The sequence below is a fragment of the Thrips palmi genome, unplaced genomic scaffold (genome assembly GCF_012932325.1).
Source record: "Thrips palmi isolate BJ-2018 unplaced genomic scaffold, TpBJ-2018v1 HiC_scaffold_2, whole genome shotgun sequence".
Taxonomy (NCBI): Eukaryota; Metazoa; Arthropoda; class Insecta; order Thysanoptera; family Thripidae; genus Thrips; species Thrips palmi.
Window position 1 is genome coordinate 1474786 of NW_023144629.1, and position 17258 is coordinate 1492043.

The 17258-nt window shown below is 56.7% G+C and overlaps 2 protein-coding genes across 2 annotated transcripts; both read right to left on the reverse strand.

Annotated features, from left to right (window-relative positions):
- Window positions 1-126: 126 nt before the first annotated feature.
- Window positions 127-2223, reverse strand: LOC117646837 (venom peptide HsVx1-like). Its single transcript, XM_034388092.1, has 3 exons — window positions 2068-2223; window positions 537-657; window positions 127-459 (listed from the first exon to the last, which is right to left on the reverse strand). The coding sequence occupies exons 1-3, from the start codon at window positions 2156-2158 to the stop codon at window positions 336-338; spliced, it is 336 nt and encodes a 111-aa protein (XP_034243983.1). The 5' UTR covers window positions 2159-2223; the 3' UTR covers window positions 127-335.
- Window positions 2224-3597: 1374 nt separating this feature from the next.
- Window positions 3598-5230, reverse strand: LOC117646840 (U-scoloptoxin(16)-Er12a-like). Its single transcript, XM_034388094.1, has 3 exons — window positions 4949-5230; window positions 4460-4610; window positions 3598-4350 (listed from the first exon to the last, which is right to left on the reverse strand). Exons 1-3 carry the CDS (start codon window positions 5007-5009, stop codon window positions 4167-4169), a joined length of 396 nt encoding a protein of 131 aa, XP_034243985.1. The 5' UTR covers window positions 5010-5230; the 3' UTR covers window positions 3598-4166.
- Window positions 5231-17258: the final 12028 nt, after the last annotated feature.

Below are 17258 nucleotides of genomic sequence, written 5' to 3' on the forward strand. Positions count from 1 at the left end.
CCAGTGTCTTAAGTTGTTTTCATTTATTGCGTAAAGGTACGACAGTTTACACACATTTTAATTAAACGCATCACTGTGGAACTTGGGTGTACAACACCAGGGGCAGGAGATAAACCCAACCACAAGTACGACTCAGGAATATATTTCACCAGTCTCCTTAAGTATTATATTCCTGTAATTTTTTAAAAACAAAACTGCTCCATCAGTGGCTGTCTTGCTCCGCCCTTCCCCCGCCCCTCTCACAGACCGTTGCCAACGGCCGTTTCGAACGTGACGGTGGGTTTGCAGCGAGCAGGCTGAATAAGCAGGACACTAATAGCTGTTGACTGGCTCGCTCAGTCCACATTGATGATGTTGTCGTTGCACATTTCCGAGGGGCAGCAGTGGGGGTACACTGCGTCCGGGTCCGAGCGGCCGGGCACGATCTCGCATCCCTCGCCGGCCGAGAAGTAGCCGCACCTGTAAACAACGACTTGGCAACTTTGTCGTCGGCAAAAGTCAATTAGGCTACTTTTATTTGCGAGGTCCCGACTCACGTGAGGGCGCCGACGGCGCCGTGGTCGTGGCAGGTGTAGGTGTTGCAGGACTCCGGGCCCGTGTTGAAGACCTCGCCGACGCCGAAGTGGTGTCCGTCCACCTCGCAACCGACGACCGTCTCTGCAAAAATAACGATTCATACGCAATTAGGCTCTTCTGGGGCCCTTTAGCATTTTCACTGCAGAGATCTCAGGCTTGGTTTGGCTGGGTTTGATTTTGATTACGTTAGAAAGACCGAGGTTGGTCAAATGGGGTTCAATATAGAACTTGTTGCCAGTTATTTCAGCCGATCAGCGCTGCTCCAGCCAGCGGCGTCATGGTAAAAGAAAGACTCTACTCAGCCAAAAAAGAAAGAAGCATTTAATCTGGCCGCTTTCATCCGCTCTCCAAGTTGTCGATATTCGGAATCTGGGACGAATGCATCTGGAACGGACGCTGATTTCCAGGGCTGCTTCAGATGCATCTGGCGGTGGGGTCGACGGACGCCAAACCCAACTTCCCTCCCTCCTCGGGTCTTCGACTTGATGGCTAGCACAACGAAATTACGGAGTTGCGGAAAGAGTGTCAGTGGCTGTCGAAAACTTGGAGCTACTCTCTGCTCTGCCTCATATCGCGCGACAGTTCGCGATGGCACAATCAGATCGAACCCCGGCCCGCCCCGCCCCTCCCGGCCGGCCCTCATTCTCATCTTATTTTATTTGTTGGTGTCATAACAGAAATCCAACTAACTTTGCTCTGCCGAACTGAATTTGGCTGCTCGAATGGGCCAATGGAACGGGAAGCCAGTCCGCCCTATTTGTCACTCGCTAAACTTCTGCTCCTTTGAGGAAATAGACAGTCATTAAATCCGTCCGAGCGAGCGCAGACACTTTTTCCTTTTCACTTTTTAAACTGCCGCTGTCTCCGCCGAGAATTAATCCATCCACCATCGGAGAGCGGCTTCTTTTTGTCTTTGAAAGTGTCCAACGTTCGTGCCTTGAACTCGCCGGATGACCTTTCGGGCCTCGCAAACACTCGCGCAATCGGGATAATGTTACTGCCGCGCCACTCAAAAAAACTAAATTTTTTAAAGAAAAGGCAGATGATTTTTTTATGACTTGGGAACAAACGGTCCCTACAATTTAAACAAATCTGGAACTCCAGGTTTTCCATGATATCATCGGCAGCTCTCAATCGTCAAACGTAAGCGTTTTGTAAATTAACCATTGCCCATGATCTGTGCACGAACCCTGACTCAAAAGCCAATCAATAAGGATGGCTGTAACTCTCGCAAAACGTGGAGCACAGGTTGCCGCTGTTTATGTCATCAGGAACTTGTCCAATGCGATAATGGCGCTTTGGAAGCACCACTTGAGACCGCTATCGCTCTTCAAAGTTCAAACTGGTCAAGGAAAAAAAAAACTTTCAAAGACACCAAATACACACAATGAGGTTGTTTTGAAGGCAGCGAGCTGGTTCAGCTTCTCGGCGGTTTGACCGGCGGCGACCCTGCGGGCCCCCTGCTCGGCCAGGATCCGGCACTGAACGTACCTGCAGCAGGCTGGACTGCAGTCTGGCGCGCGCCGCAGGTCACCAGCAGCGCGGCCAGGGCCAGCACCACCACCGCCGTCGTGTTCGACATGACTTGCTGCCGGTCCAGCAGCGACTAGCAGACTGGACGGCTCGGCAACCTCTTCCTCACCTTGAGCGTCACCGCGCGCGTTAAAAAGTGACGTCGCGACGAAACTGGTTCGGCGGTGCGCATATGGGTTTTGTTGTGGTGCGTGACTGTACCCGGCAGACCGGTGTCATCGGCGGCGGGACCGCGATCCGTGTAACAGGAGTGTAACCGCAGGCCGATGTAAACAGAAGTGTACTTTTCGGACATCATGGAACGGAAGTTGAAAAGAAATGAAGAAGAACAGAGTATGGTAAATTCTCGAGAATGAGCGTCTGCGTCGCCGTTCTGCCGATTCCGAGCTGTATTCCAAGACCAACGTCTGCTTTTCTCGGAAGTGCCCTATTGCACAGGCTCCATCCTGCAGCCTCCAAAACCGGAACAGCTCAGACTCGCCGTCCGGCCTCTGTTCCGGGTTCTGTAAGGCATTTGCCCTTGCCTTTGGCTCGGAATGTACCTCGGGATTCCCTGATGGGTGTTCGTTCGCATTCATGGCGATGGCCATTCGCAACAGCGAAGCTCACGCAGGGCTGCGGTAGGTACGCCCTGCGCGCCTAGCTCCGGGGAATCCCCGCTAGGACTTCCCCGAGCCGAGCCAGGGCGTGGGAGCACACGAGGCACGCCAGACACACCGCCAAAATAATTACTTCCACCGCCGTTGTGTACGTCCGGGAAGCAGTGCACAGGTCATCTATTCGTGGCGGGAGGTCGAACCCGTTTTGTTTCTCGCCGGTATCGGCTGTAGCCCAGGCTGCCGGCTGCCAGTGGCGGGGCTGTGCACATGGCTCACAGTGGGCCAGAAGACCGGTGGAGGCGGCCAAAACTCTAGACGCGTTTTGAGCTCTAGAGTCGCTAAGCAGGCCTCGGACCGAACGTGTGACCCCACCAATGGATTCCTCGTTCCAAGAGCAACCCATTGGTGGGGTCACACGTTCGGTTCGAATCCTGTTTAGCGACTCTGGAGCTCAAAACGCGTCTAGAGTTTTGGCCGCCTCCACCGGTCTTCTGGCCCACTGTGTGAGATCGGCAGCCCGACCGGCGCTATTCAAAGTGACAATAACGGATGGGGGCGATGTGTTCTGTGCGACTCTTTGACAGCGCGTTGGTCCGTCGGTCACCGCTGCCCGCCAAAAGCTGCCCGCCTCTTGAATCCACGGTGGACTTACTTGCCCGCAGGGGCAGAAAGAGCCTTTCGGCGAGGGCGCCAGTCGGCCGCCCGCACGATGGGTTGCCTACCCGCACGGCGCCGCCCCGGGACCACAATGCGGTGGAGTGAGGTCGTATGGAAAACTTCGACGACCTTGTGGTGGAGGCACAGTTCGAGTTCTCCCAACCCAGCTGTGGCAAGTTGGGAACTTCAGAGGGTCGAGGGGGTACAAGGGATGAAATTACAACTTGGAGAATTTCACGAAATTAATATTTTATTAAATTAAATAAATTCAGTCACACGATAAACTCGAGGGTTTTGGCCACGAGGTCGCTCTTGCTCTCATTCTCACACCGATTCACACCACCTCCGCACTCACACACTGATTCACACACAGAAAACGTCTTCATAAATAAGGGGAGTCTCTTTGGCTTGTACAACGTCACAACGTCGCTGACTGGGGCAGGGACGCATCCGGTTCGAAGCTATCACATTGGGGTCGTGGCAGATCCGCGGCTGGCGTGCCGTGGCGTGCCACTATCACAACAGTAGTCACAGCGCTGCGCGCGTGACGTCCACGCGACGTCCGAGTGACGTACACGTGACGTGACGTCACACGCTTCGCGCGTCTGGACAGATCCCGGACCTTGGACTCGGTGCGCCTTGAGGCCGCCGTCGTCCTCTCACTGGCTAACTGGCTTGCTGACTGGCTTGCCTACTGGCTTGCCGACTGACTTGCCGACGGGCTTGTTCCATTGGAGTCGGTCACCGGGGCCGTGGTGGGCCTGCCCTGGTTGGCGTTGGCCGTCCGTCTTGGCAGGCTTCTCAGTAGGCAGGGGGGTACGGGTAGCCGCCGAAGTCCCCCTTGTGCGCCGCCTTGGTGCTGGCGCTACTGCCCTCGATGGCGTTCTCCTCGGGGCACACCGGCGTCGGGCAGCAGTCGGGGTACACGGCCTTGCGGTTGCCGGGCTTCACGGAGCACCAGGACGGCACTTGGAACTGCGCACACCTGCAGTAGGACAAGAACACCGTTAGTTCATCGTTTGCGTCTGGGATCCTTGAACGAGGCGCTGATTAAACGGAGGCGCTAACTTCAACTTAAAAGCACTTGAACTTACGTGAGTCCGCTGATGGTGTCCTCGCCGTCGCAGGTGAGTCGCATGCAGCCGCGCTCACCGGTGGTGAACCAGGTCTCGTCCAGGGAGTGGACCTTGTTGGTCTCGGGGTCGGTGCAGGTCGTCCTGGAGCTCAGCGGCACGGCGGCCTCGGCTGCAGCAGAGAGCAAAGGGCAGGTTCAAGGCATGGTCCTGGAGGACTGACGCTCGCCGGGGGAGCTACTGCCCCATCAACCCCTGTTTCATTCACCGGGGCCGTACATAAAGCCCCAGGAGGCGAGATTAATAGTTAATTACGCCGGCCAGTCACTTTGCACTTTGCGGACGGACCCTGGCGAGCCGAGGGGTGCGAAAAAAGCAACGAGAAAGAGGAAAAAACAGTGCCGACAATAAACCCGCCGGCGTGCGTCCAACTTGACGGCTCCCATCGACGTGGTGCGGGCACAGCGCCCCTTTTTTCACCTAACTGGCATTGCGTTTAATTAAACTTACCGCATGCGGCGAGCAGGACGAACAGGGCGGCGCACACCACGGTCGCTTTTTGCGCCTCCATCTTGCTGTTGTTGTTGTCTGGAGCTTGAAAGAGCTGAAGAAAGGGGTGGTAGTCCCGGCGCGAAGGGGGCGGGGCGGGTCTTGGTGTAGGCCGGCGAGAGCGGCACGAAAACACGCAAACAACACACGGGTTTGGCTCGGCGGGGCAGAGAGTGCACACGAGAGCTGGCTGGCTGTGCTCGCTCGGAGGTCGCTGGCGGACTGATGCCGGCCAGCGGCCGTCCACGGTAGATATACTCAGCTGGCGAGATGGCCGCACCGGCCGCCCCCCTCCCCCCGCCGGACTCCGGGCTGGGCCCGGCCGGCCCCCGCGCGACACGTCTTGACGCGACTTGGGCTGTTCCGGTGACGTCTGCCCGGAGCACGGCGAGCACGGCACACTGGGTCATTCCGCGCGCATTCCGCCCCACCCCCGCCAGTGTGTGCATGCTTGTCAATCCGACCCCCCTTCCCCCTCCCCCTCCTTTGAATACGCAGCAGCGCGTCTATCGGGCCGGGGCAGGCACGCCGCGCCGCGGGCCCAGGTGTGGCCACGGATTGGCGCGCGCATGGCCTGGCATCCCAAAAAAAGGAGGGGAAAAGAAGTATTGATTTTGAATGCATTGCAATACTGGTCCCCGCGGGGCGAATCCTCTCACACCGGTGGGAACAACAAAGAAAAAACTGGATTGGAAAGAAAAACAGAGTTATCAGATCGGCGGGAACAATTGAAATTCGTTCGGTGTCATTCATTCAATATTTTTTCAAAAATTAATCTTCTTCTCTGGTGTTAGTGTTAATAATAGAAAATCAGCTGGTTTGGCGTTCCAGCGTTCATATAAAGCCGGCTGAATCTAGCAGCGTTCAAGCGCACAACGTGAATATGCATCCAGTGTTTACTTTTCTTTCACCCGACCACCTCCCCTCCACCTACTCACACTCACACATAGCACACACACAACGTCTGCAGCGGCCGACTGCGGGGTTTTACCTTCACACACGGTCATCATTGATAACGACCGCCGTGTCTGCGCTGCTTGCAGACGTGCGAAGCCTTACCGCACCGACGGCTCATGGAGCGCCCATGGATGGCCCGTCGATGGCCCGTGGATGGCCCGTGGATGGCCCATGGATGGCCCATGGATGGTCGTGGATGGGCTTCGCGCATGGTTGCCATTTCCCGGCTTACCGTGCGAACATGCCCACCGCCACCTGCAATTTGGGTGCTGGAATACAACATACACAGGATGGCGCAGGGCGCCCGTGAGGAGTTCCTCCGTGGAGTCTCTCCAGAGCAGCTCCCGAAGGAGGCTCTGCAGGAAGTAGTTCCTCAAGGGTCTTCCAGGACAGCTCTCCAGTGAGCCCAGCGGGGAGATTCCTCAGGAGACGCTCTCCAAGACGGCTCTTCAGGAATATTTTCGTGGGAGTCTGTCCAGAATGATGCTTTTCATTGGGTGCCTTGGTGCTGCTTTGGCTCCTCCAGGGCTTCGCTCGCTTGTTCACCACGCTGCTCCGTTTGCCCCAGTACAGTACGGCCCCAGGACGGCCCGACGCTGCTGTCGCGAGCCATAATTGTTGCATGGTGGAGGTATGCGAGTTGCCTGAGGCCCGCTCGGCCGCCTCGTATCGGTGCGAACCGCCTGCATGGCCCTCGGCCGGAATGCCACGCGGTGCGTACGCGGTGCGGGGCAGGGCCTGCAGGGGGCGGCAGAGAGAGAAAGAGACAGACAGGCATGGGGAGTGCCTCCATTAGCGCACTATCGTCTGGGAAGCTATTACCCACCGGCGGGCGCCGCATTGCAGACCACGCATCAACAAGTGCCCATTTTTGCGTCAGCCAAAACGGCAGTCACGTGGTGTGGCTCATGTGTAGGATTGGTGCGTTGGTTCCGGTGTAAGCAAAGGACAGGCTACGCGCAGCCCACGGGCCCCCAGCGCATCACAGGGCCGTGAGTGGCCAGTGTTACAGGGGCAGGCGGCCGTTACAATGGGCCACCCATACTACTGCAATGAGCCACCTTTTCTAGTACAATGGGCCATCCTTACTACTGCACCTGGGACTACTGCTTTCACGGCCATGAAGGATTTTGATCAATGTGAAAACAGCAACTTATTAGGCGCGAAACGACGGGAATCTATTGAAAACTGAACGTTTTGCAGCAGGAACGCAAATGACGCTCGCGAGCCCCCACTACTCGTGGGCCCAACGCGCATCCCTGCAGCGTCCGGACGAGTCCGGCGTGCCGTGCCGTACCAGGCCGTGCCGTGCCGTGCCCCCCGGAGTCAGCGATCGTCACCACGTGCGTGTGCTATCACAGGGGGACTCCGCCAGATGACCATTGTGCTGGAGGTATCAACACAAACGCCGTGACGTATTCTCCAAACTGGACGATTTCTCCCCCAACCGGGGCGACCGGCCCGCCGGCCCGCCGGCCTGCCGGCACGCTGTTTTCGCACGCGTTGCGTCACGGAGTGTCGTCGCACGGCCGCATCCTTTTCGCGACGAACCCCAACGACGACATCGCCAACAACAACAACAACATCGGCAACTTTGTAAACAAATAATTCACTTTCGGGGCGACCGATGCCCTCGCAGAGGTGAGGAGATTCCCCAACGGACCGAGTGTCGCTTTTTCGAAAATCAGTTAGAGAACAAACAGCATACATATATGTCTGCTATTCGTTCTCTTGGCTAAATTCAACCAAAAGTTTTCGATTTTAGTAAGAAATTTGATGCACTCATCTTCCAATAACTCATGATACACTTCAGAGTAAAATTGATAGAAAAATTCTTCTTACAGTGAAAACTAAACCAAAAATAACGCTAAATCTACCTTGCTTTAAAAATAGACTCGATGCTTGCAGTTTACCACAGGGATACCTAGTCGTTTCCCACCGGCAGATAGCGTTCCGGGAATACTCAAGACTTTTCGACATACCTCTATCTTGGCCCGTGGCGGCTGGGTACCACGCATGTGTCTATATGGGTAGACAATTACGAAAATATCACCTGCAATCGGGAGAGCAGGTTGCTCCTCGAGTGCCTCGGGTATTTCCAGCGACAGCTGTTTAGGGAACGTGTATAAATACTCTTGCAAATGGACCAATACATTGGGAAACATTTTAAGTTTTCCAAGTGCTTTCCAAGAAAAAAACACCTTGATCAACGCTGAATTACAAGTCTTAGCAGCTTGGCTTTATACTTTTGCGCAACGTCGTCACAGTCCAGTGAAGATTTACACAGGAGCAGCTGCAGAACACAGTCAGCCAATGAATCTCCATTGCACTGCCAAAAATAAACCGGGTCTGCCGACTTCAGCATTTTGGCTGGTTAATTTGAGCAGTGGCGACGGGGCTACATCCAGACGATGATGATGGCAATCACTCTCGAAATAATTCTCGAACGTAATTCGAGACCGCCCCGCTCTTCTTCCTCCCTCCCACGCGTAATCATCCCCACGGGTGGCCCCAGTTTCGTTTCCGAACCGGAGAAAGATACTCTGACTGCGAGTAATCATCGGTCTATAAGCGGAACTCAGTGACGACGGAGACCCATCTGGCACGACTCGTGTGAGCCTGACGCGGTGAGCCTCGCGCGGTGACGCCGTGACGCCGGCGCCGGCCTCTGACGAACTTTCCTTTATATTTCGGCCGGCGCGGCGGCACGGCGGCGCGGCCCGGATCCAGCCCGCCGCCACCGACAACAGCACAACATTATCACACGTTTTATTTCATTCCTGGCGAGTCACACCGATGCGGCACATTTTTGTGGCGCCAACGCTAACGCGTCCCCGCCCGCCATTCAAGGCGCTGGAATGAGGATCTCCCGCCTCCGCCCGTCCGCTCGTCCGTCCGTGCGTCTGTCTGCCTGTCTGTCTGCCTGTCTGTCTGTCTGTCTGCCTATCTGTCTGCCTGTCTGTCTGTCTGTCTGCCTGTCTGTCTGTCTGCCTATCTGTCTGCCCGCCCGTCCACGCGCCGGCACGTCAAAAGTCGGCCGCGCTGCTCCCAAGGCGCCTTCTCCAGAAGGATAGGGAATGACCGCTTAAATTAACCTCCTAATTTTCGATAAAAATGCGGATCAGTTCGGGCAAAACTATCACACACACACAAACTCACGAAAACACACAGACACAAACACGCACACACACAAGCACACACGCACACACACACTACTTACCTCACGCGCTCACACGCACGCGCGCACACACACACCTTCTCACACACACCCAAGGCATGCCCGACGGGTGTCCCGGACGTTCGCATATTTGGAGTGAACTTGACGACCTTTTCCCGTCGTTATCGCTCGTTGAACGGCTCAAAAATGCTGGAAAGGAAACAAAAAAGACCATAGAACATCCCAACAACAACATTATTTTCTCTCTCTCTCTCTCTCTCTCTCTCTCTCTCTCTCTCTCTCTCTCTCTCTCTCTCTCTCTCTCTCTCTCTCTCTCTCGGCGCCGGCGGCTGGGCTATGGATATCTTTTTTTCGCCAACGGGTGTGTAGTTCCGGCCGGCGCGGCGGCCAGTTCGCGACGACCCGGCCGGCACCGCGGACCCGACCCGCGGACCGGGTACCGAACCGGGGACGGCGGCCGAAGACAATGTGACGTCAGCCTACGGTGGCCCGGCGCCTGGATGTCCGTCGCCATTCCGGGTCTGTGTCCGCGCGGGCCACGCCGCCGGTGGGCCGCGTTCTGGGTCCGCGCGGGTGCGAGAGAGACAGAGCGACGACGGCGCCGTGTTCGGAGCCAGGCCGGCCGACCCGGGCGCCGCCGGGACACGTCACGCGTGTAGCGTCGCGCGGAGTCCTCGTCGCCATCCACGGGCATACGGAGTTCGCGGTGTGCAAGCTTCCCACACAGTGGCGCCGCCGTTTCTGTGCCGAAGAGAAGCTGCCGCACAGTGGGCCAGAAGACCGGTGGAGGCGGCCAAAACTCTAGACGCGTTTTGAGCTCCAGAGTCGCTAAATGGGACTCGAACCGAGCGTGTGATCCCACCAATGGATTCCTCGTTGGGAGAGCAATCCATTGGTGGGGTCACACGTTCAGTTCGAGTCCTGTTTAGTGACTCTGGACCTCAAAACGCGTCTAGAGTTTTGACCGCCTCCACCGGTCTTCTGGCCCACTGTGTGCCGGTGCCGTGCCATGTGTGGACAGTAGCGAGCGGCATGTGGCCGATTCACTAAGCATGAGATACTGATTGGCTCATCTCTGCAAAGGAGTCTTTTCCGCGTCAAAGTGACAATCAGGAACCGTGGATGCCGAGGGAAGCCAGGGCGACGCAGGGTGCCGCCCCTCCCAGGACTCCCGACGCCGCGGCCCGGCCGGCCGGCCGGTTCAAGGGACTCGTGGAAGGCAGCGGGCTTGATCTTCCAGCCAGAAAACAAGGTTTGCCGACCCCACTTGTGAACTGAATGGAACGGGTTCAACAGACCCCGACACGCCAGCGCGCCCAGCACGCCCAGCACGGCCGCCCCTCCAACTTGAAGTACTCGACGGCGTTCTGTGGCACAGGCTGGCGGTGGCGGTGGGCGGCCGGGGCCCGGTCACCGCCCCCTTAATCCAGCTCTCGGTAATTGGGGGAGTCTTATTGTCAAGGCGGAGCGGGCCGCCGAGAACTGCATCGGGTTCGTCGTCTGAGGAAATCCTCTTCCAAGATCGCGCTGGCGGAGCGAAGCGCGAAGCGCGCGTGACGTTCCCACCTTAAGCCGCGCCGAAATAGCACCGCGGCGTCCTCCTGCGTGCTATTTCTCCCCGCGTCGACCAGAACGGCCGCCTTCGAGGAAAGGCCGCCCCCGGCCCTGCCGTTCCAGTGCACTACAGTGCAAAGCTTAAGCTCGGAGTGGTGCCAATCGGGCCGGCCCACAGTGGACCAGAAGACCGGCGGAGGCGGCCAAAACTCTAGACGCGTTTTGAGCTCCAGAGTCGCTAAATGGGACTCGAATCGAACGTGTGACCCCACCAATGGATTGCTCTCCGAACGAGGAATCCATTGGTGGGGTCACACGTTCGGTTCGAGTCCTGTTTAGAGACTTTGCCGCTCAAAACGCGTCCAGAGTTTTGGCCGCCTCCACCGGTCTGCTGGCCCACTGTGCGGTCGGTTTGCGCTCTCGTTCTCGCGAGGCGTCCCGTCGGGGCGCGAGCGAGTGAGAGCGACTGTTCGGAGTGAAGCCGCCGCAGACCGACTCCGAGAGTCGCTCTCGTCACTGTCTCTCTCGCACTCATGGATGTCCCGGTTGGGTGTGAGGGAGACAGCGACGGGAATGCCGGTCGGGACCGGTACACTGGCCGGCCGGCCGCGGTTCGGAGACACGCCCATCGGCACCAGCATCAGCCCACGGGCCACTTCGGCCGAACTCGGCCACTCCACTGTATCGACTGTCCAAAATCCCGACATGGAGACATCGATCAACCGCAGCACGAGTCGAGAATCTGACCCCCAGCGCCACGCCGCCCCGCGCTCGGGGAAAATGGCGGGAAGGCCGGCGCCCGGGTGGTAAAGGGACGTTCAAATTTACAAATATAATAGTTGCAGGTGCAGGCCACGGCACAAAGGACTCAGTTTTTAAATACTATCTTTGGAATGAGCCCAACTACCCCGTAGAAGAAAACCAAACGAGTATCATCTGCTTTCATTAACGTTCGTTGAATGAGATTTTTTTTAACTTTTTCATAAAATGGCTCTGTTTTTAAGCCATGTGTATGTGTCAAAAGTCGGACGTTTGCGAGTGCTCAACAAAAAAAATGCTTCGCTATTCGAACAATCAGATTTATTGATATTTTATGGTGCTTCATGGTAGGTTTGAACAAAACAAAGTTTAAGTTAACTGGGCAACGTGTCTAGCTTGGAGCACACCGTGGTAAGGTCGAGGTAAGTGGTGTTGGGCACCAGAGAGGGTTACCGCTGTTCAACGTACCAGCACTGCCACACCTTGTCGTTGCCACATTTCTCTTGGAACTTGCAGAAATTCCCGCGCACTTTCCAGCGCGCGGCCGCTGCCAGTTGGGCTGCCGGGCCACGCGGCGCGGGCTGTGCTTCGCTGCTTCGCTGCTTCGCTCACGGCTCTGCAAACGGTGTTTTGCCGGCCCAGCGCCAAGCGATATCATGTGTGGTCTAGCCCTTAATGGTAATGGTAATGGAGGGCGGGCTGGCCTGCGGAGCGTGCGTGCCGTCGTGGTGACTACCTCCTGGGCGTTCGTCGCCCAGACCTCACCGCGCCACTGTCTTTCTCCAGCGCAGTGCTGCCGTATTAGCAGGTGAAAATTGTCACGGTGCACGAGATTACTGACTCCCCTACCTGGCGTCTAGATAGCCGCCTGAGAAGTGGGCAAAAGTCGCTTTCACCTGTAAGCAGGCAAAAAGTGGGCTTTCACCGTTCCATCCGACTAGTTCTGGATCCGCCACTGGCCGCGCGGCAAGGGTTGGGAAGGCCCTGGGGCTTGCCCTGGGGCGGCTGGGCCGGGTATCCAGCCTCGGCGATTACCTTAAGCGCCAATAGGATGGAGGCGATGCCTCACGGCGTCGCGGACGCCCCGTGAAATTATCTGTGAGGAAAGCGGAGTTTGGGAAGAACGGGGATTACGGGAGAAATATGGACGAAGGGGGGACAGGAAGGGAGAGTCAGGAGTAATGAATACGGTTGAATAATTCATAACCGATGTTTTTATCTCCCCCTCCACCAATCCAGCGCTGTATGGGGACAACACGAAGGAGCGTGCAGTCCACTCTGAAGCGGGGAAGGGGAAGGGGGAGCTTCTTGTCCGCACCCGCCCTCGAAATCAAGCTCGCCCCAATTTGAATTCCTGGAGAGCTGCTCAACGTCACATCGATATAGAGTGGAGTCACAAGTGTGATAAAAAAATAAAGAAATGCCAATTTTGTTCTTATATTTCTTCTCTCCCTCCCCTTTTCATGTGACCTTGGGTGGCATTCTTGGCATGGGTCTGCCAAGCCACCGCGGTGACGCTCAAGACCGAAGCATACGCCGTTGTTTAAGTAGCTGCAGGTTCGATTCCGGGCCACCCCTCGAGACGTTAGCACGTCGTCTAGGAACAAAGTGGGCACATTTCTCGGCACCGGGGTCGGATTCGAGTCACTGAGGCTGCATCTGTCAGGTGCATAATGGAATATCTCACTTTATCGACGTTTGGAATCCAATTTCCCACTGGCAGGGCGTGACGGGACGTGGCGTGGCCCGTCATAAGCTTCACGTCAGCGCTGCTGTCGGGGACGCCAGCATCGCAAATCTAGGGCAGGCTTCAAAATTTCTCATACAAGGCGATAATTGAAAGTGCTCATACTTCCGCATCCGTCAATTTGTCGCACAGAATTTTGAGTTGATTCTGGTTTTTTCCTCTTTGGATTTCCAGCAGCGTTCGTGGGCGTTCATTTTTATAAAATCTCGCTCAATTAAATATTATAACGAGATGAGAGGAGGGCGGCGAGCGCCACATCGCGCCGTCCTCGCCGGACTGCGAGGCTGGAGGGTCGGATGGGTCGGACGGGTTGGGTGGGTCGGATGAGTCGAACGGGTCGGAGGGTCAGATGGGTCGCCAGACCCTTCGCAGGGCAAAGGCCAGGCGTCTGTTGACCCGAGCCAAGCCGTGCCGTCGCCCTCCTTCCGGGGCGCGGCCAGCCAGCACAGCCGGCGTCTTGACGGAGCACTTCTGGCAAGATATCGAAATGATTTCGCTCCTTTGACTTTGACAGAGCCCCGCGCGGCCCCCCGGCCCGACTCGGCCGGAGAGCCCGAAATGACCGATATCTCGAAACGGGATTTGCTGGTCAGTGCCCTCGGCGTTCAATGCGTTCGTTCCGTTCGTTCCGCTCGTTCCACTCGTTCCGTTCTCTCCGTTCGTTCTCCTCGTTCCGTTCGTTCCCCTCGGCGCCGGAAGGGGGCGATGCGAACGCCACCAGTCCGGACGACGACTCCATTGATTAGAAACGGAGCAAACATTAATTATAAGGGCCGAGAAAGGGAGCAGGATTTCGGGCGGGTCATGATTCCCACGGGGTCCGAGTCCCCACCGTCCCCGCCACAGCGCCGCCATGTTCGGCCCGAAAAACGAGTCGATTATTTCCAGCCAGTCCCTCCACGTCCCTCGTAGGTGACTCGATTCCCGCGGTGACGCCCCTCAGAGAGGAACAGCCCTTAATTGGAAGCGCAGCAGGTAAGCAAAAATGGGAGGGGGGGGGAAGGGGGGCTTTGGCGTGGGCGTGAAAGAAATGGCGGCAGGGTCGCACGTCCAAGGAACGCAAAATTAATTTCCTAGGATGTCCCCAGGGCGGCGGTGGTGCGTCTGTGTGCCCAGCCACACGCGGCATCGGCACGCCACTTCCTGGGTTCGAATCCCGGCAGTGTCTGCTTAATTTAGTAGCGTCTTCTCTCTCTCTCTCTCTCTCTCTCTCTCTCTCTCTCTCTCTCTCTCTCTCTCTCTCTCTCTCTTCCACACACACATTACCCACAGAAAAGGCACACATACCTCGGCCTTGGTGGTCAAAAACGCGTGGCATCGGGCCGAAAACATGTTGGACAACTTTTAAAACACGGCAAAGTTTGCTTGCGGAGAGTGTTCTTTTTTAGGGGTTGTGCGAGTGCCTGCACGCGCGCAAATGAATGCGCGTGTGCGTGCGTGCGCTTGCGTGTGTGTGTATGTGTGGGAGGAGGGGTGTTCCCCTTTTATGACCCCCGGCGCTCCCCCTCGACGCGGCTCTGCGTGTGCGTGCGTCCACGTGTGCGTGTGTGTGTGTGTGTGAGAGAGTGGAGGCGCGACAAAGAAAGAGACAGCCGGGACCCCGCGGCGCACGCGCGCGCGCGAGAGAGAGCGAGAGGGGGACTATCATCCCCCGTGCATTCCGCCCCACGCCCCGCTCGGCCCCGCAGAGGGCGTCGGCGGCGTGGCCGTCGGCGCGGCAAAGGGAAGGGGGCTCCCGAAGCGAAGCGGCGCCCGAGCCGAGCCGAGCCGAGCGCGGTCCGGCCGGAGCCGAGCGTCGCGCCACTGCTGCCGCCACCCTCGCCGCAGCCGGACGTACACTGTGCCCTGCGCCCCAGCGCGGGCCCCCTTCGCCCCGCCGAGTCGCGCCGCTCGCGCCCCGGTGTCGCGCATCCCCGCATCCTCGCCGGCAGCCTCGCCGCGGCGCGCGCCCCACCGCCGTCCCCGCCGTGTCGCCCAGGACGCCGTCGCCGCCTCCAGGGTGAGTGTGTGCCGGACCCTGGGCCGGGGTGATTGACACGGAGTCGGTCGGCGAGGAGGGGACTGGAGATGGCCGCGCTGCGGAATGATTGCAAGCTTGTAGGGGCGCAGGGCGCGGCGCCAGCCAGCGCCAGCACAGGGCAACTTGTTGCTGGGCGGGCGGCGCGCCTGTCCGTCAGGCCGTCAGGCCGTCAGGGGGGAGGATTAGACTTCTGCCGACTGCACTCTGTCAAACCCCAAAAACTGGGACGTCCCTTGGGGGCGACACCAAGATAAGAGGAAGAAATGACTTAATTAAACTTTCATATTTCTCGTGCCCTGCGCATTTGTAACGCGTGCCTTCCGTTTTTTGTTTTGTAAAAAAAGCAATCTTTTTAAGTTTTGTCGCACACCGGACCCCGGTAGTACACCCAAGGAAGTGGGACCCCCGGGGCTGTATCAGGAGTTCCAAATTCCACAAGGCCCAGGGATCAAGGGTCCAGAGATCGGACACGACACAGCCTGGCTGCTTGTGGGGCATTCTACGGACAGAAATGCCGTCGTATTTCTGTCGTGGGGTGCAATCAGCGTATGAGTCGAGCTTTCTGAAACGACGCCAGAGATCATTCTTGTTGAACACTTAATGCGGCACTTCAGTCTACGAATTCACTGGACTGTCAACCACAGTATTTCAGCACGAGGTGTCATTTTTCTCGTCTTTTTTATGGTGCTCCCTGTTTTGTCTTTTTTTTTTGTGAGCAAACGACACGACCGTTCCGATGGGTGGCCCTCAGTTCGATACCCCAGCACCCGCCGGTACCCGAGCCCGAGGGCTGCTGTGCTGGGGGTAGTAACACGCACGCCGGTCCTCCCAGAGTTGATGGCTGACAAACGAAATTACCAAGTTCCAAAAAGACGTGCCTGGCCGTCGAAAACTTGGAGCCGCTCCCTCCGTCATGCCTTCCCCCCGAAGTATTGGCTATCAGAACCGTCCCTCTCGTCAGACGGAGGACGGAGGGGCGACTTTCCGAAAGCTCTCAACAAATTGAGAGCCGAATTTGGAGGGGGGAAAGAAAAGAAGGGAAGACAAAATGTGATTTTTAGAGACGCGGGAAAGCAGGATGAATTAATTGTTAGTCCGGACGCAAAAGAGAGAGTCAATTTTTCAGGCGCCCCCGGATGGCGGTCGGCGCTTCACGCGTGTGGTGCTGCAAACGGCCTGCTTGAAAGTGAATTAAAACTCACTTTTTTATTTTCATGCTTTATTCCGTTTTCATGGTAGCTCGAGGCCAGGCAGCTAACCCATTTGCGACCGGGTTATCCCCTGTTTTCTCCTTTTTCGAGTTTTGGTTTGTGGAAAATCACACCAAAACAGCCCGTCCTGACAAGAATAAAATGTTAAAAACATTCTCCTTGGAGCCAATTTTTTAACCGTTTGACACTTTCATCCCCAGCAGCAGAGGCACAGCAATAGAGCTCGTTTAATCTCCGCGTGCTAAAAGCAAAACAAGAGTTTTGAAAGACGCGCAAGAAATTTACTGGCTCGCAGCGAGGTCACGCGCGGATGTGGGGTTGACTCACATTGTTGTCCCAGCTCTTTTTAATTACCAAAAGTCATTTTCGCTCTCGGTTCCCTCTCGGCCCGATTCCCTTTCATCGAAGCTCACCATCTTTTTATCTCTCTCTTTTTTACGGCTGCGGTTCTCAATTAGCGAGGGATTACGCCTAGCCAGGCAGGCGAGGCCGGCAGGGGGCTTCTGGCTGGGCGTGTGTGTGTGTGTGTGTGTATGCGTGTGTTTGAGTCTGCGTATCTGTGCATCAAATGTAAATGTACATGTGTGTGTGTGTGTTTGTGTGTGTGCCGGTTGAAAGTCGTTCAAGTCACGTTGTGACCTGGTTTATCCTGCCGTGCGAGCGTAAAGGGCCATAGTGGAAAGGCTCTCCGGGGCGCAAAGATTTCGCGTCAAGGAAAAAAGACGACGAATGAGGATAACGAGATTTCGCAAACCTCAAGGACCTTCCCTATTCGTCCTATTAGCTTCTTCTTCTTCTTCTTCTTCTTCTTCTTCTTCTTCTTCTTCTTCTTCTTCTTCTTCGCT